This window comes from Saccostrea cucullata, unplaced genomic scaffold, assembly GCF_032062105.1.
Source record: "Saccostrea cucullata isolate Sc308-1 unplaced genomic scaffold, CSIRO_AGI_Scuc_v1 ctg205, whole genome shotgun sequence".
Taxonomy (NCBI): Eukaryota; Metazoa; Mollusca; class Bivalvia; order Ostreida; family Ostreidae; genus Saccostrea; species Saccostrea cuccullata.
Window position 1 is genome coordinate 40,103 of NW_026936671.1, and position 18,182 is coordinate 58,284.

At 36.4% G+C, this 18,182-nt stretch overlaps 2 protein-coding genes across 2 annotated transcripts; one reads left to right on the top strand and one right to left on the bottom strand.

Annotated features, from left to right (window-relative positions):
• The first annotated feature begins 169 nt into the window (after positions 1–169).
• On the top strand, positions 170–17,894 carry LOC134246219 (denticleless protein homolog). The gene is made up of 15 exons (XM_062728537.1): positions 170–246; positions 1,149–1,234; positions 1,508–1,544; positions 2,027–2,122; positions 2,348–2,530; positions 2,835–2,900; positions 3,361–3,458; positions 3,593–3,666; positions 3,769–3,872; positions 9,082–9,186; positions 9,764–9,876; positions 10,292–10,381; positions 10,492–10,606; positions 16,505–17,391; positions 17,759–17,894. The coding sequence occupies exons 1-15, from the start codon at positions 213–215 to the stop codon at positions 17,804–17,806; spliced, it is 2,136 nt and encodes a 711-aa protein (XP_062584521.1). The 5' UTR covers positions 170–212; the 3' UTR covers positions 17,807–17,894.
• LOC134246188 (protein PML-like) lies at positions 12,968–15,204 on the bottom strand. The gene is made up of 2 exons (XM_062728514.1): positions 15,161–15,204; positions 12,968–14,850 (listed from the first exon to the last, which is right to left on the bottom strand). The coding sequence occupies exon 2, from the start codon at positions 14,848–14,850 to the stop codon at positions 13,114–13,116; it is 1,737 nt and encodes a 578-aa protein (XP_062584498.1). The 5' UTR covers positions 15,161–15,204; the 3' UTR covers positions 12,968–13,113.
• Positions 17,895–18,182: the final 288 nt, after the last annotated feature.

Below are 18,182 nucleotides of genomic sequence, written 5' to 3' on the forward strand. Positions count from 1 at the left end.
AATAATAAAAAATTAAAACAATTATATATTTTTGGCTCAAGCATTCACAATTTGATTATTCTGTTGCAACTGTTGTTGCAATTACAATTTAATTTTTTTTTATTAATTTATTTTTTTATTCCGGAAAATTTCATTACCAGTTTTGTGTCATACAAAATTCTGAAACGAGGCTTGGCGCTGTTTTCGTGAATGTCCTGTTAGTAAAACAAGGAATGATTATTAAAAAGCTACAAAACCGTGGGCTTGGTGAGTAATATGTTTCAGAAGTATTCCAAATATATCGTACAATAATCATTTATTGAAACAATGAATGAAAAACTTTTCATTGATTGGATTTATAAACACACTAAGCTGATAGACATGTGCAATGCAAATAAAATGTGATAGTCTTCTGCAGGCTTCTATCCCGAATCTTTTTTCAGATTGGCAAGCTACGAATGCTGATATGTAGCTTTGTGGTAGCTTGTAATTAGCAGTTATAGCTTGCTAGTCTGAAAAAAAAAATTGGATAGTTTTGCAGCTGTAAGTTATATGGTCACAGTGCTTCATAGATTGACAGACTTTTAGTACTTACCTAAACCTCAGCTGCATTAGCAGATTAGGGGCTTAGCTTCTGCTGAATTACTTTGATGCAGATGAAAGGTACTTGAAACACATATATGTAAGAGCATGCTCAAAATATGAACAATTTCTAAATCAAGGCAAATTATTGCTGAAACAAGAATATTAGTAATCTCATTTAAAGTCATTATTTTGTAAGTTCTGTGGTCGATACAATGACCTTTGTTCTTCATACTAATTGTCAGACCATTATATAATAAATACTGAATTGTTGCCGGATTTTTCCGTTATTTCCTTATTTTGACAACACACAGAGGGTGTGAGCGGTCGACAGGGGATGCTCACCCCTTCATGGCATCTGATCCCACCTCTGTTGTATTGTTTAATGAACTTTTGATCTCCATATAAATTTGTGCATAATTTCCAGATGAAAATTTACGTGTTATTGAGTTCACCAAAAATTCAAATGAAAAAAACTAGAGCGCAGATGTTTTCAACCTGGAATACAAATCCCAGAAAAATATAGTCCTTAGTATTCAGAAGTGTAATTAGTAATATTAATTTTGGCATCTGACTTTTATTTTTAGGATGTACACCTAAATTAGACTTGAGTAACATTTTGGAATCATTTGAATGTTTAAGTACAGATGAATATCTTGGCGAAGACGATGGGGTAAGTGTTTTTCCCTACTTCTTGTGTTTCTTGTCAAGTATATGGTAAAAACTGGCCTCAACTGATTGTAGAGGTGAGGGAATGAATTCTGATTTATCAGTTGCAGATTGAGTAGATTATGTCACACACAAATCAGGAGCTGAACTAATGAAATAGGAACTTGTGAAGTTGATCACATTGCTCATTCTGTGTACTGCTGAAATGGAAATGATTGCAGAATTTTTTTCATTGAGGCATAAATGTTCATTCCTTTGTGCTGTTTTTTTTTTGCAGGCTTTGGTTCCCCCTCTTGCATGTGAGTTCTGTAAAGGTAGGTCAATTGAGTGTACAATAATATAGAATTTAATTGGCTTAAAAGTATAAAAGTTAACTTATTTAAAATTAATTCACTCAGTGTGGTTGTAGTTTATTGTTTAATTAACATGTATCCATGATAGATAAAAACATCATTACTTAAATGTTCAAAATACTAACTCACTAACTGATCAAAGAAGATCACATTTTATGTTGTTGAGATTTATAAATGATTAAAATTTATGAAGCTCTTTGCCAATATCAAATTATGGTTAAACTGTATATTGGGCAAGTTCAGCAATCTTCTCAAATATACAGCCAAACCTTAATATCACAAACTCAATGAGATCAAAATCAATCTTTGAGATATCTGAGAATTTTATTAGCTATTAATAAATAAGGGTTTCAAAAGCGATTTGTACTGCCAATGCACATCGGCACCCTGATATTTTGGGATATCTGTGTTTGAGATAACAAAAGTTCAACTGTATTTTACAGTGAAGTCAAAAGGACATATTCTGGCTGTCGTTGATGAAAATGGCTTCATTGTTATCTACAATACAAGGAAAACGGGACAAACTGCCATTGTAGAGGGTATGTAATTTTCTAAATATATAGTAATTGTTTTGATTTTTTTTTCAATTCTAGATAAATTTTATATCACTGAAGTGAATTAACAATAAAGAGATACATTTTCAATGGCATATTTCAGTACATTTAGTGCAAGAATCAAGGAAATGATTTCATCTGAAAAACAGCCGAAAAATGAAAGGGGAATATTCTAATTCTAAATGATTACAGCTGATTTACAATTTTCAGATTGGCAGGCTCATAATAATGCGGTGTTTGACATGGCCTGGGTTGAGAACGAGGAGAAGATTCTGACAGCCTCCGGTGACCAGACAGTGGTATTATGGGACGTGGAGAAGCAGGAGAAAATCGACACGTTCCGCGGACACACCAGCTCTGTACGATCAGTCGATGCACAGCATGGAAGTAGTGGTAAGTGGAAATACAGACTTCTCCTATTTAATGTAACTTGTCTTTTAAGGGAGGATAAACTTTGTGGACAGTATTTCTTTATTGCACAGTAGTGCACAAATTAAATTCTAAAAATGTTTCAACTGAAAACAATTGCTGTAATCTACTTTGTAATGCCTTTTTCATGCTACCTCAGAGAGAGAGGAATATGATGAAGTTTGAGATGTTCTATTGATGTTTAGGTTATCAGAATTTAGTTTATTTCTTGTATCTTCAATTTGTTACATTGTGATTTTTTTTTAAAAAATCCTGATGTTGATTTCAGCTGTTTTTGCCACTGGATCAAGAGATGGTCATATCATGATATGGGATGCAAGATGTAATAAAAAAGGTACTATCTACCTTTGTTAAGTTCATTGAATCTTTTACACTGATAAAGGAATGCCATTTTCTTTCTCTAACCACTTGTCTTTTACTTAGCTGACAGTCAAATATAGTGATTTCACTGCTCTATTTGCAATGTCGAGACTGTACTAAACTTATGTATATTAAGTTTGTAACTAAACTTGGTATTTATAAGCAAAGCAATTTTGGTTGACGTTCTACAGTCATTAGTAGAATTGTATGTTAGAATGAAATTTTTTAGCAGTTGGTCTTGCAAAAAATGACATTAGGAATATGCTTATTTGCACCCTACCAGGGGTATTTTGATCTTGACTCTTGTAGAATGCTGCTATTACCATAAATGATTTTATAATGGATTCTCTTTACTTATTTGAAGACCAAGCACCAACGTGGTCTTGTTTAGCATCAAAGTATCATGTTTTGTTTTTGTTTTTTCAAATATTCAGATGGCCATATTTCTCCAGTTAACATCATCAGAAATGCCCATTCAGTTTCCCTACAGTCTGGGTGCAAGTCTAGATATAAAAAGCTGGGACCATCAAGGGTATGTGAAAGTATACAGGAGTACCCCATATAACGTACTCATTGAAAGTTTATCTGAACTCTTCCATACACATTTCTGTCCTTTGGTTGACATACATGTGAACATATCCAAACTTTGAATTATCAACATTGTAGGATAGCCAGATGTCTGTGACTGCGGTGCTTTTTCAGACAGACACAAGTCTCTTCTCTGCTGGGACTGTAGATGGGTAAGTATAGAAAAGTTTTTTTTTAATAAGTTTTTTGTATTGTTGTTTTACACCATTTTTTGACCGAATTTTAAGGTTAGTTTTGAATTCATGAATTTCTAGATGCATTAAGCAGTGGGATTTGAGGAAGAACTTTTCTATTTCCACCTCTGAGGCATTGCCAAAGGGAATTCTAGCCTATCCAGGCCTCTCCAAGAGAAGTCATGGTCAGTAACCTTAATTTATAATTTTCCATTCAGAGAAAAATCAAGTTAAAAATACTTGAAATATTGTAATGACCTGGGGTAGAATTTAATTAATTAGTTTATTTTTTTATGATTTAATTGTGTCAACATTTATTGGGAAAATTATCTGGGTTGATTTTATTATGCATTCATGACACTAGTACATTTCAGTCCTTTGATTATTTACTCAACGTGGTATTGTCTATTTTTAGCACATTTGGCATACTTGTTGTTTGCATTTATACAGGAAATACTATATTTTATGAATTCATGTGCATACCTTCAGAATCTTTGCATGTTGCTGTATTTTACTTGATTATTTATGAGTCAAATAAGCGCTTGACATAGCCATAATTGCACACGATTGTTGGAGTCATGGAAGTTGTTTACATCCCGCCGACATCTTATTTGTATTAGCCAGAGTTTCGTATTTCAGCAAGATGTATTTTGTTATGCAATTCGATGTTATAATTGCTTGTGAATATCCACAAAATTAATGTTTGAATATGTTTTACTAAGATTTATCAAGGGATTTTATGTTAAACGTGATTTTATGGTAGTTACACATTTTTACTATGACCAAGCTATTTGAATATCGTCTGCTATACGATTGCAGTTTTCTGTCATGAAATACGCGTTTAATTCACATGAATTGTTTACTTACAGTAGATGAAAACATCTTTTGTAGTCCATATTTATTGGTTATTTTGTCTTTTCACATTTTAATTCCGTTTTATAGTTATTATCCTCATTGCACGGCAGCCTTGTTTGAAACTGTTTGACAGATCTCTGTTTGTACGGCGCCGTACAGCGCTGCGATTGGTTGAGTGACACCGTACAGCTTTTTCATTGGTCAATTTGTATCACATGACTATTTCCGAAGGTTATAAATATAAGTGCCTCGCCAGTCTCTGGCAGATAAGTTGCACAAGCAACATCGCAGGATCGTAGCCTAAACCTAGGTGAGACAACTGTAAATTATCTCCCAACACACTGGACACCTGATGTTATATTTTTAGAGCTTTTTAATGTCAAATCTACTTTATTGCCATTTTTATCCTTGAAAGTACGGTTGACACTGTGGGACAAAATGAATATTAATTATCTATATGTATCCAATATAGATGTTTGTTTACCTACTGTTATTTCCTGTTGAATGATCAATTAATAAACCAAATATTAAACTGATACCAAGCCTTGTCCTTACTCAGAAACATGAAGCAAGAAATAAGGAGTGACCTTGAGAAGTATTGTGTGTAATATTACTTTGTATAGCCCCCATTCCAGGATGGCCATCCGTGGGGAGCTTACAATTTTTGGTGTCAGAAGTGGGATGCCTACTTTCATAAAGGCATCCAGTGATACAAACCCATTACCTGTCCAGTAACCGCTCAGCTGTCCAGTGTGTTGGTATAACATGTACATAGTGTGTTTGTTAAATTATAATTTGTGGTTTTACATTTTTATTAATACTAGTAAGATGGCAACGGCTCAATCCCCAGACCCTGAAGTGCAATTTCATGTTGATGATGATGAGTTAGGCCAGGGTGACCAATTCTTTGACTCTTCCCCCTCCCCCAAACGTCCAGAGAGACCTAGCCATAGCCCAGTTCCTGATGTTGAACCAGAACTTTGCAACAAAGATAGATTTGTACCATATCCAGAAAATTCCCCCCCCCCTCCCAGAATGCAATATGATAGATCGTACGATGTGACTAGACGGTTCCCTGAGACTAATATAGTTGTAAAGCCAGAGTCCTATAATGGTAAAGATGACTGGGATGAATATATCTCTCATTTCCAAGATTGTGCTGAGTTAGGCAGATGGTCTGACCGCACTAAGTGTCTTTTCCTAGCCGCATGTCTTCGCAATCAAGCCAGAACTTATTATATGGGTTTATCCCCTGAAGATAAAGAATCCTTTCAGTCTCTTGTTCACAAATTTAACCAAAGGTTTGGTAGTACTAAAAATCAGAACAGATGGCTTTCTAAACTTGAGATGAGACAACGCCTTCCAGGTGAGTCCATAGCAGAACTGGGTGATGACATCAGGCAGATGGCACAAAGAGCCTACTGTAATTTAGATACCTTAGCTCAAGAAGCATTAGCTCTTAATCAGTTGTATAAAGTTATCTCCCTCGAAATGAAGTGTCGGTGCATTGACAAAAATTGTCAGACGGTGGCCGAAGCAGTAGATGTAATTGAACGGTATGAGTCCATTCTTGGGGATAGTTCCGAAAAGTGCAAGTTGTATGTTCGTACAGTTGAATCAACCAAGAGAGCAAAAAGGTCATTTGATGAGCAGAAGCCTGAAAAAGAAGTAAACAGTGAGATTAACTCCATTCTTCAAAACCTTATTTCAAGATTAGATTGCCTTGAACACAGCTCCAATAAGAACCATAGATCCTACCCAGCAAACAAAAACTGCTATATATGCGATTCACCAAATCACTTCATGAGAGCTTGCCCTCACAGGCTCCAGGGATACCAAAACCAATATCAACAAAAATTCAACCAAACCACTGTACCAAGCCAAATCCAAAATTAGACTTGAGTGGAATATATACCTACGAATGATACTGGATGCAGATATTTTTTTTAATTTTTACTTTTGTATTTTTGTGCTGGTGGAGGGAGGTACGGATGTGCACGGTCTATGGCCCGCTTCAGTAGGTGGAGGGAGGGGACGGATGGTGCACCATCTATGGCCCACGCCTCTGATGTAGGGAGGTGACGGACGCGTGCAATCTATGGCCCTGACCAGAGGTAGGCACCGAGATGTACCTGGCCAGTGCATCTCATGGGTGTAACCAGTTGATGATTTAAGTTTACCTGCATCCAGCTATTTCAAAGAAAATAAATTTAAGTTGATTGCTGTAGTTGTTCTTGACATTATTTATTAATACATGTACTTAGCTGTGGTGACATCAAATCCAACCCTGTGTAGAATCCCAGATCCTCCACTCATCAATCATAATTACCTCTGCAGTCCACAACTCCTTGTACCTAGCCAAATCCTTTGATAGCCAGAAAAGACAAAAAGCCAAAGCCTGTACCTCCATTGATAACTCGGTCCTCCTGCCATACCACCTCACTGCCCCATATTCCAGTGGATCCCTTAATTCCATTGCCTGCCATCTTTCCGACAGCCCTCACAACCCCATTGGCTTCCAACAGTATAACCTTTCCAAACACCATATCTGGACCTATTCCATGTCCATCCTGATAATATCCTGTCCAAGTTCCTCCCCTCCTACCTTAGGTCCACTAGCCACTAGAGTCTGGACATATCCTGGCCCTGGGATGTATGCCACTTCCACCAGAAATGTTTCTGTGCCATGCCAACCGAAAGAATCATGTCCATTTCCACAGGTGGAATTTGCAGCCCTCACTCTTGGGAGAAGCCAGCCAGTTGGATGTGGGATGGGATATCCTGGCCTCTTGGATGGATTTAATACTTGGCCTTGCCTAGAGCTCTTACTTTCGTCTCCAGGAAAGTTGAGAGCGCCCCATCTTTGGAGTCGAGTATGTCCCCGTAGGCGCATTGGGAACATCGCTGCATGGTACTTGCTGAGGTAGGAGGATGGAATAGTGGTGGACTTTCTGGAGTGTGGAAGCAGCCAGCGGAAGAGACGTTGTGATGATTTCACCTAGATGCTGGAATTCTTCTAAGTTTAAGTGACTAAATCAGAAAGAAAATGAACATTTATTGACTATTTAGTGCCTGAATTACAAATTTATATGTGTGTTTTCCTATATTGTGCAGAAATGCTTTTATTGAGGATAATTCAGGAGAATTAAGAGTTTCGGGTGAGGGAAGTGTAATGACCTGGGGTAGAATTTAATTAATTCGTTTATTTTTTTTATGATTTAATTGTGTCAACATTTATTGGGAAAATTATCTGGGTTGATTTTATTATGCATTCATGACACTAGTACATTTCAGTCCTTTGATTATTTACTCAACGTGGTATTGTCTATTTTTAGCACATTTGGCATACTTGTTGTTTGCATTTATACAGGAAATACTATATTTTATGAATTCATGTGCATACCTTCAGAATCTTTGCATGTTGCTGTATTTTACTTGATTATTTATGAGTCAAATAAGCGCTTGACATAGCCATAATTGCACACGATTGTTGGAGTCATGGAAGTTGTTTACATCCCGCCGACATCTTATTTGTATTAGCCAGAGTTTCGTATTTCAGCAAGATGTATTTTGTTATGCAATTCGATGTTATAATTGCTTGTGAATATCCACAAAATTAATGTTTGAATATGTTTTACTAAGATTTATCAAGGGATTTTATGTTAAACGTGATTTTATGGTAGTTACACATTTTTACTATGACCAAGCTATTTGAATATCGTCTGCTATACGATTGCAGTTTTCTGTCATGAAATACGCGTTTAATTCACATGAATTGTTTACTTACAGTAGATGAAAACATCTTTTGTAGTCCATATTTATTGGTTATTTTGTCTTTTCACATTTTAATTCCGTTTTATAGTTATTATCCTCATTGCACGGCAGCCTTGTTTGAAACTGTTTGACAGATCTCTGTTTGTACGGCGCCGTACAGCGCTGCGATTGGTTGAGTGACACCGTACAGCTTTTTCATTGGTCAATTTGTATCACATGACTATTTCCGAAGGTTATAAATATAAGTGCCTCGCCAGTCTCTGGCAGATAAGTTGCACAAGCAACATCGCAGGATCGTAGCCTAAACCTAGGTGAGACAACTGTAAATTATCTCCCAACACACTGGACACCTGATGTTATATTTTTAGAGCTTTTTAATGTCAAATCAACTTTATTGCCATTTTTATCCTTGAAAGTACGGTTGACACTGTGGGACAAAATGAATATTAATTATCTATATGTATCCAATATAGATGTTTGTTTACCTACTGTTATTTCCTGTTGAATGATCAATTAATAAACCAAATATTAAACTGATACCAAGCCTTGTCCTTACTCAGAAATATGAAGCAAGAAATAAGGAGTGACCTTGAGAAGTATTATGTGTAATATTACTTTGTATAGCCCCCATTCCAGGATGGCCATCCGTGGGGAGCTTACAATTTTCTTAATTCATTGGATTGTAATCATATTGTTGTTGTTATGAATTAATTTTACTTTTTCTGTACATTTTTGAAATGTCAAAATTTGACCTTTTTTTGACAGGGTATTCCAATTTAGTGTTTGATTCAACTTCTAGTCAACTATTTGCCAACTGCAGAGATGATGTCATCTATCAATATGATGTCATCAACTTAAATCCAAAACCAGGTATAATGATACATGTATTGATCATAGTCTGAAAGCTTTGTCCTTACCTGATTTATTGTTGTGCATAAATGAACTGGAAACTATTTTGTCTGAAATGCTATGAGTGTTCCTGTTCAAAGATCGAATGGAAATTAAAAAAAATCTTAACTTCAATTCTAAGTAATCTGTAATTTAACTGCAAATTAATCTCTGGGCCATGAGACTCAAATCGGTTTCTGTAATGCTAAGCCAATGAGAGTCATTGACTTCTACACAAGTTAATTGCAAATTACCCCGCGCCCCATAGCCCAGCATAAACAGGTATCTATTTCAAATGGGTGGACTAAGACAATGTAGAAAGAATATCTTGTCTTTGGACAGAGTACACATCAAGTGCCTACTGCTGGGTTTGAGCAAGCTACTTTTGGTTCCTGCTGGAACTCTTATGACTTCTGAGCCCTGTGCTTCCCTATGCAATTAATTCAGAATAAATTATACACTAGAGCAAAGATTGTCAGGTCAACTTAAAGTTGATTTTATTAATGCAAGTTGTTGGACTTTTAGAATATAACTGTCATAAACTGATGATATTTTGCAGTTCACTGTTACAGAGGGCATCAGAATGGCTCCTTCTTCATCAAAGCCTGCCTCAGTCCAGATGATGAATATCTCCTCACAGGATCCTCTGATGAAATGGCATATATCTATAAGGTGAACATATACATGTATAAGGAATGGCTATTGAAATTTTAAGAAGACATTTCATTGCTAGGTCAAAATTTTGTATAGGTGAGAAAGTGCACATTCAAATTTTAGTACAAATAATTCATGCACCACAAGACCTGTCAACTTTTACTGTATGTTGCATAAATTTTTTTTACTATGTCCTGATATTTGTTATTTTGTTCCCTTATTTTACAAGTTTTTTCCATGTATTGTCGATAATCAACTCACTGTCTTGTCATCCTTTGCATGTCCTGTTTTAAACCTACTTAATTTATTACCCTTGGCTTAATAGCACACCATTATCAAAAACGTGTTGCCTTTATGGACATAAAATGTACAGTGATATGCAATGGCAAGACATAAAATATCTGTAAATATCAAATGTGCATGTTCCTTGTAGATTGGCAGTCCTAAGCAGAGTCCAATTGTTCTAAAAGGCCACAGAATGGAAGTGTCAGATGTTAAATGGTGTCCATCAGAATTCTCAAAGGTTGGAATCGCAAATCCGAAATACTGAAATATTTGCATCTTGTTCACTTTCAATCAATGTGAATGTAAAATATTGGATCATAAATTGTTATAAATTGAACATGATTGTAGATAACCACACTTTCTGATGATAACACTATGAGGATTTGGCGCCTCCATCGTAGACCTTGGCCTGCAGATCCCGGGGAGGTTACAGGAACTGCTGAGAGAACCCACAGGGAAATAGGTATATACTTACACTGCAGTACATATTTGTCTTATTTTCAATTACACATTTTCCCTGGAGATTAAAGATAAAGAAGCATACTGGTTTTGGTCCTCGTTAAGTATCCTAACCTTTGCTTTGGGCCAAAGAATTGAAAGTATATTGCATTGAAAGATGTTGGTGAAGGTTGCATATCAAATTAAGTCATTCATGGGCTCAAAGGTGAAAAAAAAAAGACTGTCAGATAGGGCATTGCTTTTATCAGTCTTTACTGCAAACAATATATGTATTTTTAGCTCACCTGAGCCGAAGGCTCAAGTGAGATTTTCTGATCACATTTTGTCCGTCATCCTTCCGTCTGTAAACTTTTCACATTTTTGACTTCTTCTCAAGAACCAATGGGCCAATTTTAACAAGACTTGGTACAAAGCATCCTTGGGTGAAGTGGAGTTTAAATTGTTAAAATGAAGGGCCAAGTCCCCTTACAAGGGGAGATAATCAAGAAAAGACAAAAATAGGGTGGGGTCACTAAAAAATCTTCTCGAAGAACCACTGGGCCAGGAAAGCTGAAACTTATGTGGAAGCATCCTTGGGTAGTGTAGATATTAAATTATTAAAATCATGACCCCCGTGGGTAGGGCAGGGCCACAATAGGGAATCCAACTTTTACATAGAAATATATAGAACAAATCTTTAAAAATCTTCTTCTCAAGAACCACTGGGTCAGAAAAGCTGAAACTTATGTGGAAGCATCCTTGGGTAGTGTAGATATTAAATTGTTAAAATCATGACCCCCAGGGGTAGGGCGGGGCCACAATAGGGAATCCATGTTTTACATAGAAATACATAGAACAAATCTTTAAAAATCTTCTTCTCAAGAACCGCTGGGTCAGAAAAGCTGAAACTTATTTGGAAACATCCTTGGGTAGTGTAGATATTAAATTGTTAAAAATCATGACCCCCGGGGGTAGGGTGGGGCCACAATAGGGAATCCATGTTTTACATAGAAATATATAGAACAAATCTTTAAAAATCTTCTTCTCAAGAACCACTGGGCCTCAAAAGCTGAAACTTATGTGGAAGCATCCTGGGGTAGTGTAGATATTAAATTGTTGAAATCATGACCCCCGGGGGTAGGGCGGGGCCACAATAGGGAATCCATGTTTTACATAGAAATACATAGAACAAATCTTTTAAAATCTTCTTCTCAAGAACCACAGGGTCAGAAAAGCTGAAACTTATGTGGAAACATCCTTGGGTAGTGTAGATATTAAATTGTTAAAAATCATGACCCCCGGGGGTAGGGTGGGGCCACAATAGGGAATCCATGTTTTACATAGAAATACATAGAACAAATCCTTAAAAATCTTCTTCTCAAGAACCACTGGGCCAGGAAAGCTGAAACTTATGTGGAAGCATCCTGGGGTAGTGTAGATATTAAATTGTTAAAATAATGACCCCGGGGGTAGGGCAGGGCCATAATAGGGAATCCAAGTTTTACATAGAAATATATAGAACAAATCTTTTAAAATCTTCTTCTCAAGAAACACTGGGCCAGGAAAGCTGAAACTTATATGGAAGCATCCTGGGGTAGTGTAGATTCTAATGTATTAAAATCATAAAGGGGAAGGGGGTAGTGGGGCATGATAGATATAGCAAGAGGGGGAATCTGGTAAAGAACAGCATCACCCAAGTTACTCAGGTGAGTGATGTGGCCCATGGGCCTCTTGTTTTGTCAGGGGACAGAAAACAAGAGTATATTTTCTTTTGGCTTTAGTCAGTGTCTGATTTTCTGAACCTGAGGATCAGAGTATCTTAAATTCACTCCTTAAATATTTACATTTCCAATGTCTTTGTCCAAGATAAGATTACAAATAGTTAATGTACTTATTTCTTCATGTATGCACTGGTTCATAGATAGACATGGTTAAGAAAAATCACAAAAAATCAGGACAAATATAGAGACAGACGCAGGGCTTAGAGCACGTGGATTGGTAGAATTAAGCGCATGATATATATGAATAACTGTCTTATATTTCAATTTCATGACGATGATCAATTGATTGGCTTGCATGATAATTTTATGCATAAACTCCTTTGGTGTTTAAGCAAATTATCACACAAACCAATCGATTGATCACATCATGAAATCGAAAAATAGAACAGTTATTCCTTAAATATATTTTTTAAGATATAACAATATGTTTTAAAAGCATCAGTATTAAAATTAAATCACTTCACTGTAAGCATGAATTAATTACTGAGTATACATATTTCACTATGACTGTTATAAATTTACTGAAAATTTATAGTCATATCATTTAAACAAAGAAGAATAGAATGACATCTTTTAATTCCAAATCCAAAGAAGTGTTTATGCAATGTTTTCCATTGAAAGTAATTTACAGTATATGTACAATTTATTCAGTATAATGTTCAATAGAGGTAACACTATTCAGGATATACATTTCTGTGCTGGAAATAATAAATTTAAGTTTTATAATTATGTACAACTGATAAAATTATAATCACTTTAGATACTTGTACACTGTCAGTGTGTTGGTGAGATTTTGTCCTACATAGAGATTGTTCTCATCATCCACACACACACTACGGGGACGGTGAACCCCTTGTTGTTTTGTGAGTAATAGAGACAAGAACTGACCATCCTGATCAAGGAGGTGAACATTGTTACTGGTACTATCACACACCAGGATGTGACCGAGGACATCAGTACAGATTCCATAGGGAGAGAGCACTGACTCCTGACCTGTGTAGGAGAACCTGTGTTGTCCTGATTTATTCACCACCACTACTGCACCTTTATAAATGTCTGATGTACAGATATCTCCATTGATGTTTTCTGTGATGTAGAATGGATAATTATACATTTCCTGTCCTTTATCTTCCCTCTGTATGTTCTGTAGTTCTTTTCCTATCTTGTTGTACCTGGTGACTTTACCCTTGCTTATCTTTTTCATCCCCACCAGTAAGTCCCTGTTGATGTGGGAGGAGAGTATGCTGCATGGTGTCCAGTCTCCAGTTTTAATGAATTCAGTGATTTTATTATCCTGTGTTATCCTATTGATGGCTTTATTTTCTTTGTCTGTAAAGATCAGATCCCTGCCCTGTGTGACTGTGTGGAAACCTTCTATTCCACCACTGGTTTTTATCTTCTGTATCAAATTCCCCTGTAGATCTGTTTGGACAAGATTACCCAAACTGTCACTGATCCAGAGTCTGTCTGATTGATCTAGTGATACATGGAATACCTTATCAACACCTGGTACTTTGAATTCCCTGACCTTGGTGACAGAGGCAGATAGAGACAGTGTTTGTTTCTTGTCAGATTTCACATCTTTATCCTGTTTTGTCTGTTTACTTTCAGATTTCATTGATGTAGAAAAAGAAGCAATTTCCATGGGTTCTACTCTTCTTAGTTTTTCCTTTCTATTTGTAACAGTTATCTTCCCCAGTAATTTATCAACATCTTCTTTGCTGTATTGAGCAGAAGAAAATTCTGGTGTGACAGGTTTTGTGGTTTCTGGTATGGATTTTATTTTTAAGTTGTCTGGAAGTTTAGTTGTGAAGTTAGAGAGCTCAGTAGAGGACAGGTAACTCTGGAACTCTTTAACAAGGTCACTGAGATAGGTAATATAATCATCAAATGTCTTCTCTTGACTCTTTAATTTCTTCAGTAATGACTTCTCTATTTGGTTTAATTCTTCCATATTTTCTGAGAGCACTGTGTCCACCATGGTTTTGAGAGACTGGGCTTCAGCCTTCATGGATGTCCGTATGCTGTCCATGATTTGTTTAACTTCTGTGGCATCTTCCTGAACTTCTCTCTGTAAATCCTTTGATGTAGGAACAAAGTAATTATGGATTTTAGAGAGCTCCTTATGGCAAATTTCAAATGTCTCTGTGTATATAATTTCTAAATCAATAAATTGATGCCCCCGATGATCTTGCATTGTTGAACACTTGGAACATAAAGGAACATTGCATTCTTCACAGAAAATATCTATTTCTTTAGTGGGGTGGATCTTGCATTTCATCACAGGGAGTTGTCGTTTACGTTGCTGATAAAGGACCACTTCATGGTTCTTGTTTTCTGCAATCTTTAGATGTTGGTCTCTGCATGGTTTACACATCTGATGATGGCAGGAATTGCAGTAGAATTCACAATTTCTCTCACAATCTTCCGTACCACATTCCAGAAAGTGTTGGGCAGTGCCTGAAATTTTTGGTTTGGAAAGCGCCATCTAAAATTAACATTGAAAAGTTTGTTACAAGCATATGGATTTCAAAATTGTAACAGTTTTAAATATTGACTTTAATTGTTTATGTTAAACTAAAATCAACTTCAGAAAACAATACAGAACATGTATTTTAGTTGTCTGACCCCAGTCCCACTTAAAAGGAACGCTGCCAGAAAGGTGTAAAGTTTGTTATCTATTCTGTTGTATCAAATCTGAGATTATCTTGGACAAATAGGATTTGAGTAATCAAAATGCCCTTTTTCAGAAAAATTTGAATTTCATGTCTGCTGGCATCCCAGGTAGATGTACTTACCTCTGACACAGTGGGCTTCTAAATGTTTATTTCTGTTCCGCAAACTTTGGAATGTACAATGTAGGAGTGAGATTTTAGTCGAGACTTAGACGAGATGTCTAATTTACTTCCTTGGTGGAGATAAATATAGATCTAAATCTCCTTAGTACAGCTGTACTTTTGTAACAAATGAATAATAGTGTTAAATAAAGTAATATATAATTACAGGGGGAAAAAAAAGTTATAAAGTAAACGTTTTTATTTTACAAAATTATCCAATTTTTTTTATAAAAAACAAATTATGTGTATTTGTTAGCTCTAATGAGCCCAAAAAAAGTACTGGTTGCTAAAAAAAGTCTTCTCAAGAACCAGTGGATAGGTTATCAGCAAACTTACCATGTATATACTGGGATGAGAATATAAAAGATTTTTCAAGACATCAGCCTGGGGACAAAGGATATGGTCTCAAGGTGCCACTATAATGTTGACCAAGTGTTATGTTTTTGTGAAAACTTGGATATTTTGCATACTATAAGGACTCGGGATAATGAAATCTTGTCAAAACAACAAAAATAGGATGGATCATAAAAACTTCTCAAGAACCACTGTGCCAGAAAAGCTAAAACTTAGGTGAAAGCATCCTGGGGTAGTGTAGATTTTAAATTGTTCAAATTATGAACCATGGGGGTTGGATGGGGTCATGATGGGGAATCCCTGAGTTTTACATTGAAATATGTAGGAAAAATCTTTAAAAATCTTCTTCTCAAGAACCATGTTGCCCACGTGGCACAGTGGTTAGAGCGTCTGCTTTAGAGTCGCAAAGTAAGGAGTCATCCCTACCTCAAAGTTACAAATCCCAATGTGGGATGTAGAGACAGGTCCTTCGGATGAGACCGTTTAAACCGGGGTCCTGTGTCACAGTAGGTGCTGGCACGTTCCCTCACTGCTCAATGGCCTTAAGTGTAGTAATAGGACAAAATTTGAGCTCTCCATCGGCAAGTGGTGGCATTTCCATATGAACGAAAAAGTGTTGAGAGGAATGTTTAAAACGGCATACAATCAATGAATCATCTCAAAAACCACTGGACCAGACAATCTGAAACATACAAGTATATGGAAGCATCCTGGGGTAGTGTAGATTCTAAATTGTTTAAATCCTGACCCCTTGGGGTACATCAGGGGTCACAACAGCTATGATCACAATTGGGAAATCAGGTGAAGAACAGTAGGTCAAAGTTACTCAGGTGAGCATTGTGGCCCATGGGCCTCTTGTTCTCTCAAAATATATGTAAAATGAATAAATTAGTAAATGATATAGCAGATTCTCCATGCTGGTCCTTTTGATTTCTCTTTTTTGTTGTGCAGGTGTATCAGCTGATGATTTGGAACAGAGAATTGCCGAGAAGATGGACCAAACCTTGATCTCAAGTGTAAAACCACCTGTTACAAGTGATTCTGGTACCACCTCAGTGATTTCCCCCTCCATTAAAACGTGGCTCTCTAGGAGTAATCGAAAGACACAAGTCAGTAAAACTCAAGGTAATAAATCATCTGCTTTAAAGGACTCAGAAAAATATATATCCAAGAATGGTGAGGAAAACACTGAGAATAGTAAGAAGTCAATATTCCAAGGAAACCGTCTACCCTGCAAGAGAAAATTGATCGATGACGATAGCGAGGATAGCGGGTCTTTTGAGAGATTCACCAAGAGGCAGAGATTACAGGACAGTCCTAGGAAAGTGGCGGAGCTGAGGAGCCCGAGGAAACTGGAAATCAAGCAGAGTCCCAGGAAGTCCGATCAGGCACGGGCAGTTCTCGGTGACTTTTCTATCCTGAAGGACAAAAACTCAAGTGTCATAAGTAAGAGTTCACAACTGTTACAGAGGAGTCCATTGGCCGTTAGACCAACTCCATTGATGAGGAACACTGTGGTTGAGGTACCCCCTTCAAGTGATGTGGGGTCTGTTTTGTCCCCCACTGTGAATTTACCCAACTTAGTGAAGGAAGGTAGTGTGAATAAGGTTAATATTTTCTATAAGCAAAGTGACAAAGAGAATAGTCCTCAGAAACTTGATTGGTTGTCACAGATTAGGCAGCAAAGGATGGGTGGTAATGGTGAAACACAGAAAGGATCGCCACGAAGGGCTTTATTTGAGAAAATATCGGAATCGCCAAGGTCCAAAAGTTCACTGTCTTCAACATCGTCCTCTCAAAGCAGCAGCCAGGAGGAAATCAGGTCACCTGTGGCAAAGGTAAGTATTAAGTCCCCCAGAATACTGTATATGTACTTAAAGCAGGCTTTGTATTTTAGGGGTGGAGCAGAAAATGTTGCGCTAATTCATGAATACCAATAAGAAATCATTTATTAAATAGTATATGGCACAGATGTGTAATGCTAATTCATGATTACACCAAAAGCTTACACCCAGTGATTGTGCTAAAAATTTTAATATGCCGAATTATGTACTGGTACACGTACAGTATGACCAATTTACCATGTACATTGTATACCATCTTTAATGTTGAATCATAAATATATGTTTTCTGAAAACATATCATTTCCTTTTGAATATAAAAAAAATCCTTTTAAAATTGTGATTTTTTTCTTCTTTTTTTCAGGGAATGAAGCCACTTCATGCTTACTTCAAAAGAAAGGAAAACAGATGAAGTGTTTATTCTTGTATTTGAATGGAATTAGATTCCCTTTATTTTTTTACTACTTGATTATTTTAAAAATTGTGCAATAAAATATATCATGGATATACAAGTAAATATTGTTGTGTACAATCTTTAGAAATGAAGATGGAGGAATTAACTGACATTGTTGTCATTGAAGTCTGGGAAGCTCTCAAGTACAGTAAAACAGGCTTATAAAGATGCTTATAGCAAAGTAATTTTCATTCTCTGTGGGTTTTAAATATATTGTGATGCTAATGGACATGTATTATGTTTAAAACGAAACAACATTGCCTGTTCCTAGAACTTTGTTATAAAGATTGTTTTACATCATTCAGACATGATCTGAAAATATAGACCAGACTTG